Source organism: Pelophylax lessonae (assembly GCF_965119305.1).
Source record: "Pelophylax lessonae genome assembly, chromosome: 9".
Lineage (NCBI taxonomy): Eukaryota > Metazoa > Chordata > Amphibia > Anura > Ranidae > Pelophylax > Pelophylax lessonae.
In genome coordinates, this window is record NC_138776.1 from 231,170,591 (window position 1) to 231,186,495 (window position 15,905).

Below are 15,905 nucleotides of genomic sequence, written 5' to 3' on the forward strand. Positions count from 1 at the left end.
TTTTTTGTTTTGGTACCTGTTGTGCTGCTGGTGGAGATGCTGGCTGCCTGGCTGCTGGTGGAGATGCTGGCTGCCTGGCTGCTGGTGGAGATGCGGGCTGCCTGGCTGCTGGTGGAGATGCTGGCTGCTGGTGGAGATGCTGGCTGCCTGGCTGCTGGTGGAGATGCTGGCTGCCTGGCTGCTGGTGGAGATGCAGGCTGCCTGGCTGCTGGTGGCCAGCCAAGCACACTGGGCTGGCTGCGTCCTCCTCCTCCAGGCCTGTGCTGTTGCTTCTCTCTCTCTCATTGACTGAGGCCAGTGCTGCGGACAGCGCTGGCCTCGGTCATAGAGGAGAGGAGGAATTACACTACTGCCATCTAGTGGCGGTAGATGTAATTGCGGTAAGGAAGCCAAAGTAATTTCAACTGCATTACCTTGACGGGACGAGTAGTCAGTTAGATTACTCGTTACCCTCTAAAGTAACTGCGTTAAGTAACGCCGTTTACTTTAATGCAGTTACTTCCATCACTGGTGGAGACACACAGTTTTAAAAGCCTTATGTCGGTGGCTGTCCCACAGTATGTCGTGCCCAGCCGCCACTACTTTTCCAGGCAAGCCATCCCTTCCCTGCACAACCAAGTGGGGGAAAAAAATCAGGTGTGCACTGCGCAACGCCATCTGTGGCAAGGTCCACCTAACTACCGATATGTGGACCAGTAAGCACGGTCAGGGGCGTTATATCTCCCTAACAGCACACTAGGTAAATGCAGTGGCGGCTGGGCCTGAGACGGATAGCAGTTTGGTGCATGTCCTTCCACCACCGAGGATTGCAGGGTGCTTCAGTTTGCCTCCTGTTCCTAACTCCTCCTACTCTGCTTCCTCATCCTCTACCGCCTCCTCATCCGGTCAGCGTAACACCTTCACAACCAACTTCAGCACAGCCAGGGGTAAACAACAGCAGGCAGTTTTAAAACTTGCCTTTTTGGGGGAAAAACCCACCCACACCGCACAGGAGTTGTGGAGGGGCATTCAACAGCAGACCGATGAGTGGTTGTTGCCAGTGAGCCTCAAGCCCGGCCTGGTGGTGTGCGATAACGGGCGAAATCTCGCAGCAGCTCTGGGCCTAGCCGGTTTGACACACATCCCTTGCCTGGCGCATGTGCTGAATTTGGTGGTGCAGAGGTTCCTTAGAAATTACCCCGATATGTCAGAGCTGCTGCAGAAAGTGTGGGCCGTATGTGCGCACTTTTGGCGTTCTCACCCTGCTGCTGCTCGCCTGTCAGCACTGCAGCGTAACTTCGGCCTTCCCGCTCACCGCCTCATATGTGACATGCCCACAAGGTGGAACACCACCTTGCACATGCTGGCCAGACTGTGTGAGCAGCAGCAGGCCATAGTGGAGTTTCAGCTGCAGCACGCACGCGTGAGTCGCTCTGCGGAACAGCACCACTTCACCACCAATAACGAGACCTGTGTGTCTTGTTGCACTGTTTCGAGTACTCCACCAACATGGCCAGTGCCGATGACGCCGTTCTCAGCTTAACTATCCCACTTCTATGCCTTCTTGAAAAAACGCTTCGGGCGATGATGGAAGAGGATGTGGCACAGGATGAGTAGGAGGAGGAGGAGGATGAAGAGGTAACATTTCCAAGGCTTTCAGGGCAGTCATTCACAACTGGCACCGAGGGTGGGTTCCTACACCCACAAACACCAGGTACACAATTGTCCAGCAGGGGCACAGTTATGGAGAATGACGAGGATGAGGAGGAGGAGATGGAGGAGGAGATGGAACCATGTTCACAGCAGGGTGGCACCCAGGCCAGCTCATTGCCATCACTGGCTGGAGGGATAAAGAAGACAAAGACAATACACCTCCCACAGAGGACAGCTTTTTGTTGCCTCTGGGCAGCCTGGCACACATGAGCGATTACATGCTGCAGTGTCTCCGCAATGATCCTCGAGTTTCCCACATTGTAACTTGTGCCGATTACTGGGTGGCCATGCTGCTGGATCCCCGTTACAAGGACAATGCACCGTCCTTAATTCCCTCACTGGAGCGTGATTGGAAGATGCACGAGTACAAGCGCACGCTGGTAAACACACTGCTGGTGGCATTTCCACCTGACAGCGGGGGCAGAGTGGAAGCACAAGGCCAAGGCAGAGAACGAGGAAGAGGTCGCCAACGCAGCCAAGGTACCGCCAGCACCTCAGAAGTAAGGGTTAGCATTGCCGGAAAGTGGAAAAGCTTTGTCAGCACGCCACAACAAGCAGCAGCACCACCAGCTGATATGGAACGTCTTAGCAGGAGGCAGAATTTCACTAACATGGTGGAGCAGTATGTGTGCACACGCCTAGACGTACTAAATGTGGGGTCTGCCCCCTTCAACTTCTGGGTCTCCAAGTTGGGCACATGGCCTGAGCTTGCCCTTTATGCCTTGGAAGTGCTGGCCTGCCCTGCAGCCAGTGTATTATCTGAATGTGTATTTAGCACGTCTGGGGGCGTTATCACAGACAAGCGCAGCCGCCTGTCCAGAGCCAATGTGGACAAGCTCACGTTCATTAAAATGAACCAGGCATGGATCCCACAGGATTTGTCTGTACCTTGAGCAGAATAGACATGTCTAACAGCCTTACCCAGCCATTGTTGTATTTGATCTTTCTTACTCTTTTGGGGTGTACCCTAATTTAAAAAAAAAAAATAATAATTAAAAACCAAAACCAGTGTTGGCTACCTTGTCCTCCTCCACCGCTGCCGCTGCTTCCACCTACACTGCCATATCCACCGTCACCTCAACCTCCTACTCCATATGGGCCTCGTCCTCCTCCTACATCATTCAAGATTATTATTTTTTATTTGTATGTATTTTATGTTATTTTAAGTTATTTCCCTATCCACATTTTTTTGCAGAGCACTTGCCATGCTCTTAAGAAGATGTTGCTGCCATTTGCAGCCCTCTAGCCCTTTCCATGTGTTCTTCAGGGCCATGTATTTACCTGCTGCTGTCAGTTCTGGTGCTGTAAAAAAAAAAAAAAATTAGGACAACTTTTCCAATTGCAATACTTCTGTTACTTCTGTTATGACATTGTCCATGTGGTGGGACTATTTGTACACAGCTAATAAGTCTTTTTGTGGCTGCAAATATGTCCTAAAGCTTTTTTGAAGTTTGCCCCCCATTTAAATCAATGGGGCCCGCCGCAAACTTGTGGTTCGGGACATTTGAGAAGGTTTGCCGCTAACGTTCGCGAACCGCCCCTGCTAATGTTCGTCCATCACTACAGGAGGATGACAGCAAAATGAGGAGTGTTTAATACAGTAGACCCGGCAGGGGTGTCAAACTGGTGGCCCTGCAGCTGTTGCGGAAACTACAAGTCCTATCATGCCTCTGCCTGTGGGAGTCATGCTTGTAACTGTCAGCCTCACAATGCATCATGGGACTTGTAGTTCCTTAACAGCTGGAGGGCCACCTGTTTGAAACCTGTGCAAGGAACCACAGAACCCAGCACTGCCCTGCTTCCCTATACTGTATGCTGTAACTAGGATAGATTTACAAATCTTACAGAGCAGAAGATATGTATGTCTGCAGAAAGATGGTCTGTGGGTGTTACTACTTTGTTCCTCATTGGTTCTAAAATCATCCTAATAGAGACTATTGCATTAATAAACTCAGGATTCTGACTTTCAAACTCAGAATTATGTAAAACAAAAACAAAAAAAATCAAGTTCAGAATTTTTTTTTATTTTTTTTTTTTTTTTTTTTAATGATGGCCCCAGGGCTCTTCCATAGTCTCCACTAATCTTCCAAATAAACAGATATTAAAAAAAAAAAAAAAAAAAAAAAAAAAAAAATGTGTAGATATTGGTAAAGATGCTAAACATGTACAATGACAAAGGAAAAATCTTCTAGTTTTTACTTCTATAAAGGACTGTGTGCTGTCCGAGGTGATATTGCGATCAGATTTGTATGTAGCTGATACTTTGTACATATTTTGTGTCATTTAGCTATCAGGCAGCTATGGCTTTATTTATTGACATCGATCTGCTGTTGATGATGGAAATAGATACAAATAGACAAAGATTTGGCTGGGCTGATTGAATAGATACAATGTTTCGTTTTTCTTGCTTCTCTCCCCCATTGTGTTGTGGGATAAAAGCTCCGCGATCTTTCCAACGTGTGATTTGAGATAAAGTAACAATGTAAGGCGGGAGATTGTGGAGGATGTTTTATTGTAAGAATGTGTGAGTATTTTTTATTCAGCTCTGCCACCTTGTGGTGATTCATGGTAGAACAGTTGGGTGTGTGTGCAGTACAAGGCGATGAATAGGGAATGTATAGAGGCAGAAAGTGGAGATGATCTCCGCAATAAATCTAGAATCAGGATGGGAATAGAAGGAAAGTTCGATCCATTCCCCTCCCAGTCTGATCGATTTACAGTACTTCTCTACTAAATATCATTGTTATTGCCCCCCCCAAGAGCCGGACATACCTGGCTTTAATTATTTATTTTCTTTATTAAGTAATATATTTTTATTGTGATAAAATGTATTAATAAAGTGCACTCTACAGGCAAACACTTTGTCTACTTATCACACTCAGACTTGTTATACAGGTGAGCAGTAATGAGAGGAAATGTGATCATAGAACATCATTCTCTCATCTCTTTTCATTCCAATCTTTCTATGCTGATCGTCTACTCACCGCAAAACTCCTCCAACCAAAACCATACCCTCCTTCATAGACCCGCAATGTCACATCACATTATAATTCATTGTTCAGGAAATTATTTCTTCTCTTGGCTATTAAAAGACTACGCCTATGATGGATCAGAGTTTCTACTTTTAAATCTCCCGCCATAATTCTACTGGCCAATAGGAAGATCTAGCCGCAACCCGACATTGTAGAAGTTCTATTCATAGATCTGCTCATCTTCCTCCAAATCACATCAACACCAAATCCTCGACGATTACTGCCACAAATCCGCAAATTAATCCGAATCAATTATTTTATATTCTCAAACCCAACGGATCTTCTCAGAGCCACCCACTTCTATCTTAGGATCCGGACATACATGTTTAGGAGATTTGATTTTATATTTACACACCGAAGATTGTGATCCGGGTGGGGGGACAATGTGCTACAATGACACCTGTCCGTCCTAACAGCGAATTCGAGTTTATATATATATATATATATATATATATATATATATATATATATATATATTTTTTTTTTTTTTTTTTTTTTTTTAGGTTATAAATAATTGTTTATTTCGTATTTAATGTGCAGGAACGATGTGATCTACTTGCAGGGATTGGATTTTATTTTCCTCCATCCTTTCATTCTGCTTAATATCTTCTGGAGATCAGAGATCATTCAATATTAAATACCAAACAAACATCCCCCATCTGAAAAGGAACACAGATCTCACACCCTGCTTCACACTCCTTGGAAGAAAAATACATTGTATTATTGGAAGAAAACGCCCAGAACTGTGATTGGTGCAATTTTCACATTCTATAATTCAAATTTCCCGCCGGAATTCTATGGAACGTTCCAATTATCTCAGATAGAATAATCCGACACTAAAATCTGATATATTTTCCTCCGGGAACATCGATCATCCGTCCTCTGAATTGTCGGGCAGTTTATCTAACCATGAATAATAAATACGTTAGAAATATAAATGTCACATTTCTTCCAGTCTTTTCTTTTACTTCACAATACAGAATCCGCCCTGCTAGAGAATGTTTCCTATAGAGATCAATGAAAAGTCTACTGAACAAGTATTGTACAATATTGTTTCATGTCTGATCGGCCCCCCTCATTAGAAATAACACGGTTTCTTAGTAAATTAAGAATATATATATATATATATATATATATATATATATATATATATATATATATATATATATATATATATATATATATATATATATATATAAAATCATGGCATGTCAGAAAAAATGTGCAATGAATCAATAAATAAACTATTGCGCTTCTAATGAATTACATCAGTTTCCATTCAGAAAAAAAAAAAAAAAAATATGTAAAAGCTTCTAAATAAATGAACTTCTCTGCAGTGTAATAAATGACTGAACCCCGCCCCCTTCTCAGCATGTCTCCCATCAGGTCCGCTCAGCCTGTGAACTGTCTGAAGATGTGTGTATTTGTTCTCTTTTCACAATAATGCTTTATAAATATGAAATTACTATGAACAATGGAAACTGGTTACTTTGTTTCTGGTATAATGTGATAAGTTTCCTGTTCTCCATGTAATCTCCAGGAATAAATCGAAAATACATGAGAAGAAAGAATAAAATAATCTTCTTGGAAATGTATTGCTGTTGCATTAATGTGTCTGAATATAACAGAATATTTAGGAGCCTTATAAATTAATGAAATGATCTTTATTTTGCAATGAATGTTGTGACCCCGCCTCTTTCCCAGGAAGGTTTCCATCTGGTCCGCTCAGGTTGTATATAATGAGGGCGGGCAGACAGCTGAGCTCAGTCTGTCTTTGTAGCAGAGAATCATCATGTCTGGTCGCGGTAAAGGAGGGAAGGGTCTGGGGAAAGGAGGCGCCAAGCGGCACAGGAAGGTGCTCCGGGACAACATCCAGGGCATCACCAAACCCGCCATCCGACGTTTGGCCCGCAGAGGGGGTGTCAAGCGCATCTCCGGACTCATCTACGAGGAGACCCGCGGAGTGCTGAAGGTTTTCCTGGAGAATGTCATCCGCGATGCCGTCACCTACACCGAGCACGCCAAGAGGAAGACCGTCACCGCCATGGATGTCGTCTATGCTCTCAAACGCCAGGGGCGCACTCTCTACGGATTCGGAGGATAATCCCACCGCTTACCCCACTTCATCACAACAAAGGCCCTTCTCAGGGCCACCCACCTTCTCACACAAAAGGGCTGATCATTCACAACTCCCAACACTCATTTCTACACATTTATTGTGTAACAATAGGAACTTCCGCTCTTTGTTTCACTAAGCAATGGAGTGCTGCGATGTCTAGCTGCCCATACACTCTGCGATCTGATTGTTCGATCTGCTTTACTTTTACCAAAGATAAGGAACAGAAAAAATATTAAATTTATTTGGTTGGGCAGTTAATGTATAGGAGATTGTAGAGTCAGCACTCAGTGATGGAGCCGATTTTCCGAGGTGGCTGCTGAGTGAGAATATATCGTTTATGTTGGAACTGAACCGAAGTCATTATTTCATGATTAAAATAATGGAGATCACTAATACTGAGATGATTATATAACAGATATAATATCTGTGAACATTCCGATTTTGATACAGGAAGAACAAATCTGTGCATCTGCTATATGTACAAATTCTAGATCCGAAAGAGGGGAGAGAAATTTGATCTTTAGTTACATATTTCTATACAGATGTGATTATGAAACGTGTTATACTTCCTATCCCATCCTACAGAAAGGTAGAGATCTATGAGAGAAGTCATCTCCCTATCATGTTCTGTATGTAGCAGTGGGGGAGGGGGATTCTGCATTCTGAGGACTTGGAATAAAAGAGAAGATATGGAAATGTTTTACATTATTCAATCATCTTCACATTCCATTTTCTATTCATCTTCTTAATAAAGCTTTGATATTTCCCGGATAAATGTCTCATCTGATGATCTCCGTGTCGGATTTGGCGGTATAATAGGGATGATTATTTGTAACGTTCTCAACATTTCAGGCGGCCAAATTTAAAAGTAGCAATTTGAAATCTGAGCCAATCAGAGCTGTGGGCGTTTCCTTAATCAGCCAGTAATGTCTGCTGAGGCGTCCCAAAGGAAATGTGTTCTGAGATAATTCTCCGTTTCCCCCCCAGAAAATACTTCTACTTTCCATTGATCTCTATAGGAAACGTTCCCTAGCAGGGCGGATTCTGTAGTCTGATGTATAAAATCAAACACTAAAACAATAATATTTTAACAAATGTTTGTATTCCTAAACTACCGCTAAAGGGACCGGTGATTGTTTCCTGGAAGAACATTATATCTGAAAAATTTGAATGTTTAGTCCATCACATTTGATATTTTTCTTTTTTAATAAAAATTCTGATGGATGTTTTTACTAATATGTGTTCCTTTTTCACTTGTGGATGTTTGGTATATAATGAATAATTTCTGATCTGTAGAAGAAATGTAGTAAAAGTAAAGTATGGAGGACAATGAGGAGGAGTCTCTGTAAGAAGACATTGTTATATAAATCTTTATAATAGGATAGAACTGGCAATGGCTGGAAGCACTGACATGTCTCATGATTGCCCACCCACATATATAGTTTCACATATTTTTACTTAGGAAATAAAGAGTTATACTGAGTAGAGCTCTGCTGTGATGTCTGTGGGTGGCTCTTAGAAGAGCCTTTGTGTGTTGTTGGGATGATGGGGAGATTACTTGGCGCTGGTGTACTTGGTGACGGCCTTGGTGCCCTCGGAGACGGCGTGCTTGGCCAGCTCTCCGGGCAGGAGGAGGCGGACAGCGGTCTGTATCTCCCGGGAGGTGATGGTGGAGCGCTTGTTGTAATGAGCCAGGCGGGAAGCTTCGCCGGCGATGCGCTCGAAGATGTCATTGACGAAGGAGTTCATGATGCTCATGGCCTTGGAGGAGATGCCGGTGTCGGGGTGGACCTGCTTGAGCACCTTGTAGACGTAGATGGCATAACTCTCCTTCCTGCTCTTCCTCCGCTTCTTGCCGTCCTTCTTCTGGCTCTTGGTCACGGCTTTCTTGGAACCCTTCTTGGGCGCCGGGGCGGACTTGGCTGGTTCAGGCATGATAAGGGTTAATGTGTTCTCTCCGTTGTGTGCAGTGACTGTGAGCTGGATCCGCCCTCATGTGCTGCTTTTATAGGCGTCCTATGCAAATCACTGCTCCTCCTCCTCACTCTTCTATTGGAGGGTTAAGTCATGTGATGGGGAGGGGGTGGAATGATTACCTTCCTCGTTTACCGATTGGTCTAGAAACAATTCAGATAACTATTGGGTGGCTTCAAATGTAACCAATCACAGAATGTGACGTCAGAGAAGTGACTGTATAAATAGAAGGAAGGGGCAGGAATTTAGTATCTTCGTCTGACGACTCTCTCATCTCACAATGTCTGGCCGCGGTAAACAAGGAGGAAAGGTTCGGGCAAAGGCCAAGACCCGATCATCCCGGGCTGGGCTGCAGTTCCCAGTCGGTCGTGTTCACCGTCTGCTCAGGAAGGGCAACTATGCCGAGCGGGTTGGGGCCGGAGCTCCCGTCTATCTGGCCGCAGTCCTCGAGTATCTCACCGCTGAAATCCTCGAGCTGGCCGGTAACGCCGCCCGCGACAACAAGAAGACCCGCATCATCCCCCGACACCTCCAGCTGGCTGTCCGCAACGACGAGGAGCTCAACAAGCTGCTCGGGGGCGTCACCATCGCCCAGGGAGGAGTCCTGCCCAACATCCAGGCCGTGCTGCTGCCCAAGAAGACCGAGAGCCACAAGGCCGCCAAAGCCAAGTAATCGCCAACAACTCCCCCTATCACCCCCTCACCAAACACAAAGGCTCTTCTAAGAGCCACCCACATACATCACAGCAGAGCTCTACTCTCATTTTAATAGTGTGCTAAATTGTTATTTTTTTTTAGCTAGGTGAAGATGTTTTAAATACTATAAACTCATAAGTTTTGGTGCGATTTTCTGGTCTAAATAAATTCTTATGTATTCGGAGTAGCACAGATCATAAATCTAGATGTGCGCCTTTACCTTCTCTCTCATCCTTATACTGCAGCACAATGGGCGATCATGAGACGTGTCAGTGCTTCCAGCCATTGCCAGTTCTATCCTATTATAAAGATTTGTAGAACAATGTCTTCTTACAGAGACTCCTCCTCATTGTCCTCCATACTTTACTTTTACTACATTTCTTTTACAGATCAGAAATTATTCATTATATACCAAACATCCCCACCTGAAACATCAACACAGATCAGTCAGAGCCTCCATCAGATTTTTTTTTTGCTTAAAAAAAAAATATATATATATATATCTATCTATATCAGATGTGATTGGTTAATCTTTCAAATTCCTCCCATAGAATCCTCTTCTTCCGGGAAACAATCACCGATCCTTTTAGCGGTAGTTTAGGAATAAAAAAAAAATCCTTCAATTTTATTGTTGTTTTAGGATTTCATTTTATACATCACAATACAGAATCCGCCCTGCTAGATAATGTTTCCTATGGAGATCAATGGAAAGTCTGCTGAACAAGTATTTTCTGGGGGGGAAACGGAGAATTATCTCAGAACACTTTTCCTTTTGGACGCCTCAGCAGACATTTCTGGCTGATTAAGGAAACGCCCACAGCTCTGATTGGCTCAGATTTCAAATTACTACTTTTAAATTTTCCCGCCTGAAATGTTGAGAACGTTACAAATAATCAGCCCTATTATACCGCCAAATCCGACGAGACATTTATCTGGGAAATATCATCAATGCTTTATTAAGAAGATGAATAGAAATGGAATGTGAAGATGATTGAATAATGTAAAACATTTCCATATGTTCTCTTTTATTCCAAGTCCTCGGAATGCAGAATCCCCTCCCCCACTGCTACATACAGAACATAATAGTGAGATGACTTCTCATAGATCTCTACCTTTCTATATGATGGGATAGGAAGTATTACACGTTTCATAGAAACCTTCATTAGAGATTGTTCCTGAAAATCAAATCTAAACTCTGACACCTTACTGATCACTAAGAAAAAACGTATTTATAAAGCCAGAAATTATTTCCGATTCAATAAAACATTTCCCGATGATCCTTCCTGGGCAGTTTATAGTAAAATTGTCCTTTAGTGGATCTCACAAAGCATTTCATCTTCACAATATTTCTAATGTCTCCTATTTCAACAATGGCGCGCACAGCTTTCCGGGCAGGTTCGGGTTAATCTGTCCCATGTGACCTCTGGCTGGGAAAGCCCCGCCCTACTGAATGCTGAATCTCACAACTCAGTCATTGGCTGATTAGAGCTCTAAGAAATGGTCCTATTAAACCTAAGAAGGCGTGGTCAGCACTAACCAATAAACGCGGAGCGTGGTCTGTATAAATAGACGCCGCACAGCCCGTGTTCTCACACTTCTGTTCCGTCTGGAGATTAGAAGCTTTTCGCCGCCATGGCAAGAACCAAGCAGACCGCTCGTAAGTCCACCGGAGGGAAAGCTCCCCGCAAGCAGCTGGCCACCAAAGCCGCCCGCAAGAGCGCCCCGGCCACCGGCGGAGTTAAGAAGCCTCACCGCTACAGGCCCGGCACCGTGGCTCTCCGGGAGATCCGCCGCTACCAGAAATCCACCGAGCTGCTCATCCGCAAGCTGCCCTTCCAGCGCCTCGTCCGAGAGATCGCCCAGGACTTCAAGACCGACCTGCGCTTCCAGAGCTCCGCCGTCATGGCTCTGCAGGAAGCCTCCGAGGCTTATCTCGTAGGACTCTTCGAGGACACCAATCTTTGCGCCATCCACGCCAAGAGGGTCACCATCATGCCCAAAGACATACAGCTGGCACGCCGCATCCGCGGAGAGAGGGCCTAAATACATTCTTATCTCCGCCATACTATCTCTACAAAGCACAAAGGCTCTTTTCAGAGCCACCACATCCTCTTCACAGAGAGCTCCATACTACCGCATCCCCGCTACTACATTTCTACACATCCCCCCCTCATCCCCGCTACTACATTTCTACACTTTCCCGGCCATCAGCTTCACTGCATTTCTCTGCGCTCCGATCCTCAGTGTGGAAGGAAATCTCATCGGTAACATTTCTAACCATTCACACTTCTCTATATCTTCCCTAATAGATACAATGGAGGAATATTTCATGGTGAGCGAAGCTCCTCTGTAACATTTCTAAACCGATCCCAGAGACATCATTCACATTTCTCATCTATAAAGAAGATCCTTTCTTTTACCGATTTATTGTCCCCTAAATACAATGGAACTGATCTGTAACCTTACTAACAATTACAGAGTAACAATTCACACTTCTATATAGATACAATGGAACAATATTTGGCAGTAAAACAAACGTTCCTATAAACAGGATCTTTACTTCTTCTCTCATCACTACCAGGAGATCAGAGAGAGGAAATCTGTTCTCCCCTCCCCCTCCTGAACACTCCCCAGGATCACCGATTTCTCAGCTCGGGTGTATAAATCCTACAACCAGGGCCGGTACAAGGGGTGGGCGGCAGGGTCGGCTGCCCTGGGCGTCGTTAGCATGGGAGGTGGAGGGGGCGCTGCCAAGAGTGTTTCTGTGGCTATTAGTTGAGAGGAGAGAGCGGGATGTACTCTCTCTCTCTCTTCTCGCCAGGCTTCACACTGACTCCTATCACTGTAGCGGTCGTCAGATCGGGACTTCGGCTTTTCCTTCTCATCTTCATATGTCAGAGCGGAGGAGGAGCGGAGGAGGAGCCTAGGAGAAGACATTTCCTAAACCTTTGCACGGACAGCTGGGCTAGCGGAGAGATGCGGCTTCAGAAGGGGAAGAAGATTGCGGCTCAGGAATGACACTGGATGTCAGATCGGGACTATACAGAGTTTGTTACCCGCCCCCTTTCCACATTTTTTGCTGGGAGGAGAGGGGATAACAAACTCTGTATAGTCCCGATCTGACATCCAGTGTCATTCCTGAGCCGCAATCTTCTCCCCTTCTGCAGCCGCATCTCTCCGTGCAAAGCTTGAGGAATTGTCTTCTCCTAGGCTCCTCCTCCGCTCTGACATATGAAGATGAGAAGGAGCCAGTCAGAAGAGGAGGATCACAGATTGATGTGCCGCGCTGTATCTGAGGTCTGGAGGAAAGGGTGAACTGTCTGCACCGGGGGCACAAATCTTATCCTGTCACCTCTCAAATTCCACCATCTCAGCACAATCCCCCCCCCCCCCCTCTCCCATATCGATCCCACCATGAAGTAATCATCTCCTCCCCACCCCTCCTAGTACAAATTCTCTTATTCCCCCCCCCCCCCCCCAGGACAATCCGCCCAAAAGTATTTGTACTAGGAGGGGTGGGGAGAAGATGATTACTTCTAGGTGGGATCGATATGGGGGGGGGGGGGGGAATGTGCTGGGATGGGGAATTTGAGAGATGACAAGATAAGATTTCTTCTAGCAGGGAAATTGGGGGGAGGGTGCTGGGGGGGGGGGTGAGGATTTGTGCCAGGAGGGGGGACTTGGGGATTGTCTTTGAAGAGATTATTGGGATGGGGTGGGGGGATTTGTGCCAGAACAGGAAGTCTTGGGGCTGTTAAAAAGGGGTATTTGGGGGGGGTTGTGCCAGTAGGAATGATGGGGGGATTTGTGCTAGGGGGAAATTAAGACTTGTTCTAGAAGGGGAACATTTGGGGGGTACTAGGAGGGTGATTTAGGGAGATGGGGGGGGAGGATTTGTGCCAGGAGGGGGGGACTTATGCGGTGGGGTTGGGGGAAGAGGATTTGTGCCAGGAGGGGGGATATGTGCTGGGTAGATGGGGGAAGAGGGTTTGTGCTAGGAGGGGGGATTTGTGCTGCTGGGATGGGGGGGGGGGGAGGATTTGTGCCAGGAGGGGGGATTTTTGCTGTGTGGATGGAGGGAAGAGAATTTGTGCCAGGAGGGATATTTGTGCTGTGGGAAGGGGGGGGCAGAGGATTTGTGCCAGGAGGGGGTATTTTTGCTGTGGGGATGGAGGGAAGAGGATTTGTGCCAGGAGGGGGGATTTGTGCTGGGGGGGATTTGGGCTAAGAGGGTATTTGGGGGGTTTGGCTAGAAGAGGTGATGGGGTATTTGTGCCAGGATGGGGAGTTTTTGGGCTGTTAGAAATGGGAAAGGGGGGGATTTATGCTAGTAGGGATGATTGGGGGTATTTGTGCTAGAGGGGAAATTTGGGGGGTAGGATTTGTGCTAGGAGGGGGAATTTGGTGGGATGTGCTAGGAGGAGGAATTTGGGGGGTTTGTGCTGGGGGGATGGGGGAAGAGGATTTGTGCTAAGAGGGGGGATTTGTGCTAGGATGGGGGATTTGGTGGGATGGGCTAGGAGGAGGAATTTGGGGGGTTTGTGCTGGGGGGATGGGGAAGAGGATTTGTGCTAGGAGGGGGGATTCGTGCAAGAAGGGAAAACATTTTTTTTGGAGGGGGGGGGGGGATTTGGGGGAGAGGATTTGTGCTAGTAGGAAAATTGATGGGTATTTGTGTTAGGAGGGGACATTTGGGGGAGGAGAAGATTTGTGCTGGGAGGGGGGATTTGGAGAGGGGAGAATTTGTGTTTGGAGGGGAAATTTGAGGGGTGAGAATGTGCGCTAACAGAGCTTTTTTGAGTAGTGATAGTTGTGCTAGCAGGGAACATTTGGGAAGAGAGAGGCTTTGAGCTTAGAGAGGATGGGGGGAAAGATTTGTGCAGGGAGGGGGATTTCAGCAGGGAGAGATGTGTACTGGGAGGAGGGAGGATATTTGTTTGTGGAAATATTTGGCTTGGAAAGGGAATATCTTCTTAGGGCTAAGTGTGCCAATTAGTGCTCAATTCTCTTTTTTATATTGCTAAAACATTATGTTCCTACATCTTGGGGGGGCGCAGTTTGGTGTCTTCGCCCTGGGCGCTGGATGGCCTTGTCCCGGCTCTGCCTACAACTCACTGCTAATAAATCTCACACTCACTCCTCATTCTTCTGCTTCCTCTCCCCGATCTATCACAGGAATCTCTCCTCTGATGTTCTCCAACTTTCTACAATCTTCCCTTTCACACACAGGGGGAGGGGACACAGCTGCACATTCCTAAACTTCTCACCAGCAGAGCTTACACTCTTTATTATGCTCTTCTCATTCATTATCTACACAACACAATTATTGGCACCCTGGAGAGAATTGGACATTTCTCATTCCAATCGATCGTTCTCAGCCGATCAGCACACAGCGATATGTACAGTGAGTGTGCACAGCACCATTCCCTATCTGTCTTTGCAAACTTCGCGGCGATGAGATTTCGGCGGGCAAATTCAAATTTCCCCGATCGGCCTGTGTCAGCCAATAAGAACGTTTATAGCATCACACGGTGAACTTTGTAAAAGTGGAGCCGAGAGATGGAATTTCTATCCGAACGGAACATCGGCGCTGCTAAACCGATTTCTATTTTTTAGGGGAAATGTATCCCCTCCCCCTCTCGGAGATCTCACACATAGTGTGCGGGAATTGTGTCTGGTGGGGTTCCTAAAGATCCTTTATATCAGGAGGGATCTCCGATCTCTTCCAGTGATTTCTCCTATAAAATGTAGATTATGAGATGATCTGCAAGGGATAAATGTACAATGTGTGATGGGGAACATCTGAGCTCCTCTATACTATGCAAAGTCTATCCTGCCCCTGTTAGGAGGAGATGGAGGTAGGTAGGTGTGGCTCTGATAGGAGATGGGTGTAGGTGTGTGTAGCTCTGTCAGGATTAGATGGGTGTAGGTAGGTGTGGCTCTTATAGGATGAGATGGGTGTGTGTAGCTAGGTGTAGCTCTGTTAGGAGGAGGTGGGTGTAGGTAGGTAGGTGTGGCTATTTTAGGAGGAGGTGGGTGTAGCTCTGTCAGGATTAGATGGGTGTAGGTAGGTGTGGCTCTGTTAGGAGGAGATGGGTGTAGGTAGGTAGGTGTAGGTAGATAGGTGTACTTCTGTTAGGAGGAGGTGGGTGTAGGTAGGTAGGTGTGGCTATTTTAGGAGGAGGTGGGTGTAGCTCTGTCAGGATTAGATGGGTGTAGGTAGGTGTGGCTCTGTTAGGAGGAGATGGGTGTAGGTAGGTGTGGCTCTGTTAGGAGGAGATGGGTGTAGGTAGATAGGTGTACTTCTGTTAGGAGGGGGTGGGTGTAGGTAGGTATGTGTGGCTCTGTTAGGAGGAGGTGGGTGGCTCTGAGAAGAGCCTTTGGGGGGTGTA

The 15,905-nt window shown here is 46.1% G+C and overlaps 2 protein-coding genes across 2 annotated transcripts in view; one reads left to right on the forward strand and one right to left on the reverse strand.

Moving 5' to 3' along the window:
* Positions 1-8,397: 8,397 nt before the first annotated feature.
* Positions 8,398-15,905, reverse strand: part of LOC309564724 (uncharacterized protein) — a gene marked incomplete at both ends in the record, with an annotated part of 57,287 nt that continues 49,779 nt past the window's right edge. Inside the window, one exon of the mRNA XM_082269407.1 lies at positions 8,398-8,823. Coding sequence (XP_082125533.1) covers positions 8,398-8,823 — 426 coding nt within the window. The remainder of the gene's footprint in view (positions 8,824-15,905) is intronic.
* LOC309564723 (uncharacterized protein) overlaps positions 9,098-15,905 on the forward strand; it is a gene marked incomplete at both ends in the record, with an annotated part of 91,741 nt that continues 84,933 nt past the window's right edge. Inside the window, one exon of the mRNA XM_082269406.1 lies at positions 9,098-9,486. Coding sequence (XP_082125532.1) covers positions 9,098-9,486 — 389 coding nt within the window. The remainder of the gene's footprint in view (positions 9,487-15,905) is intronic.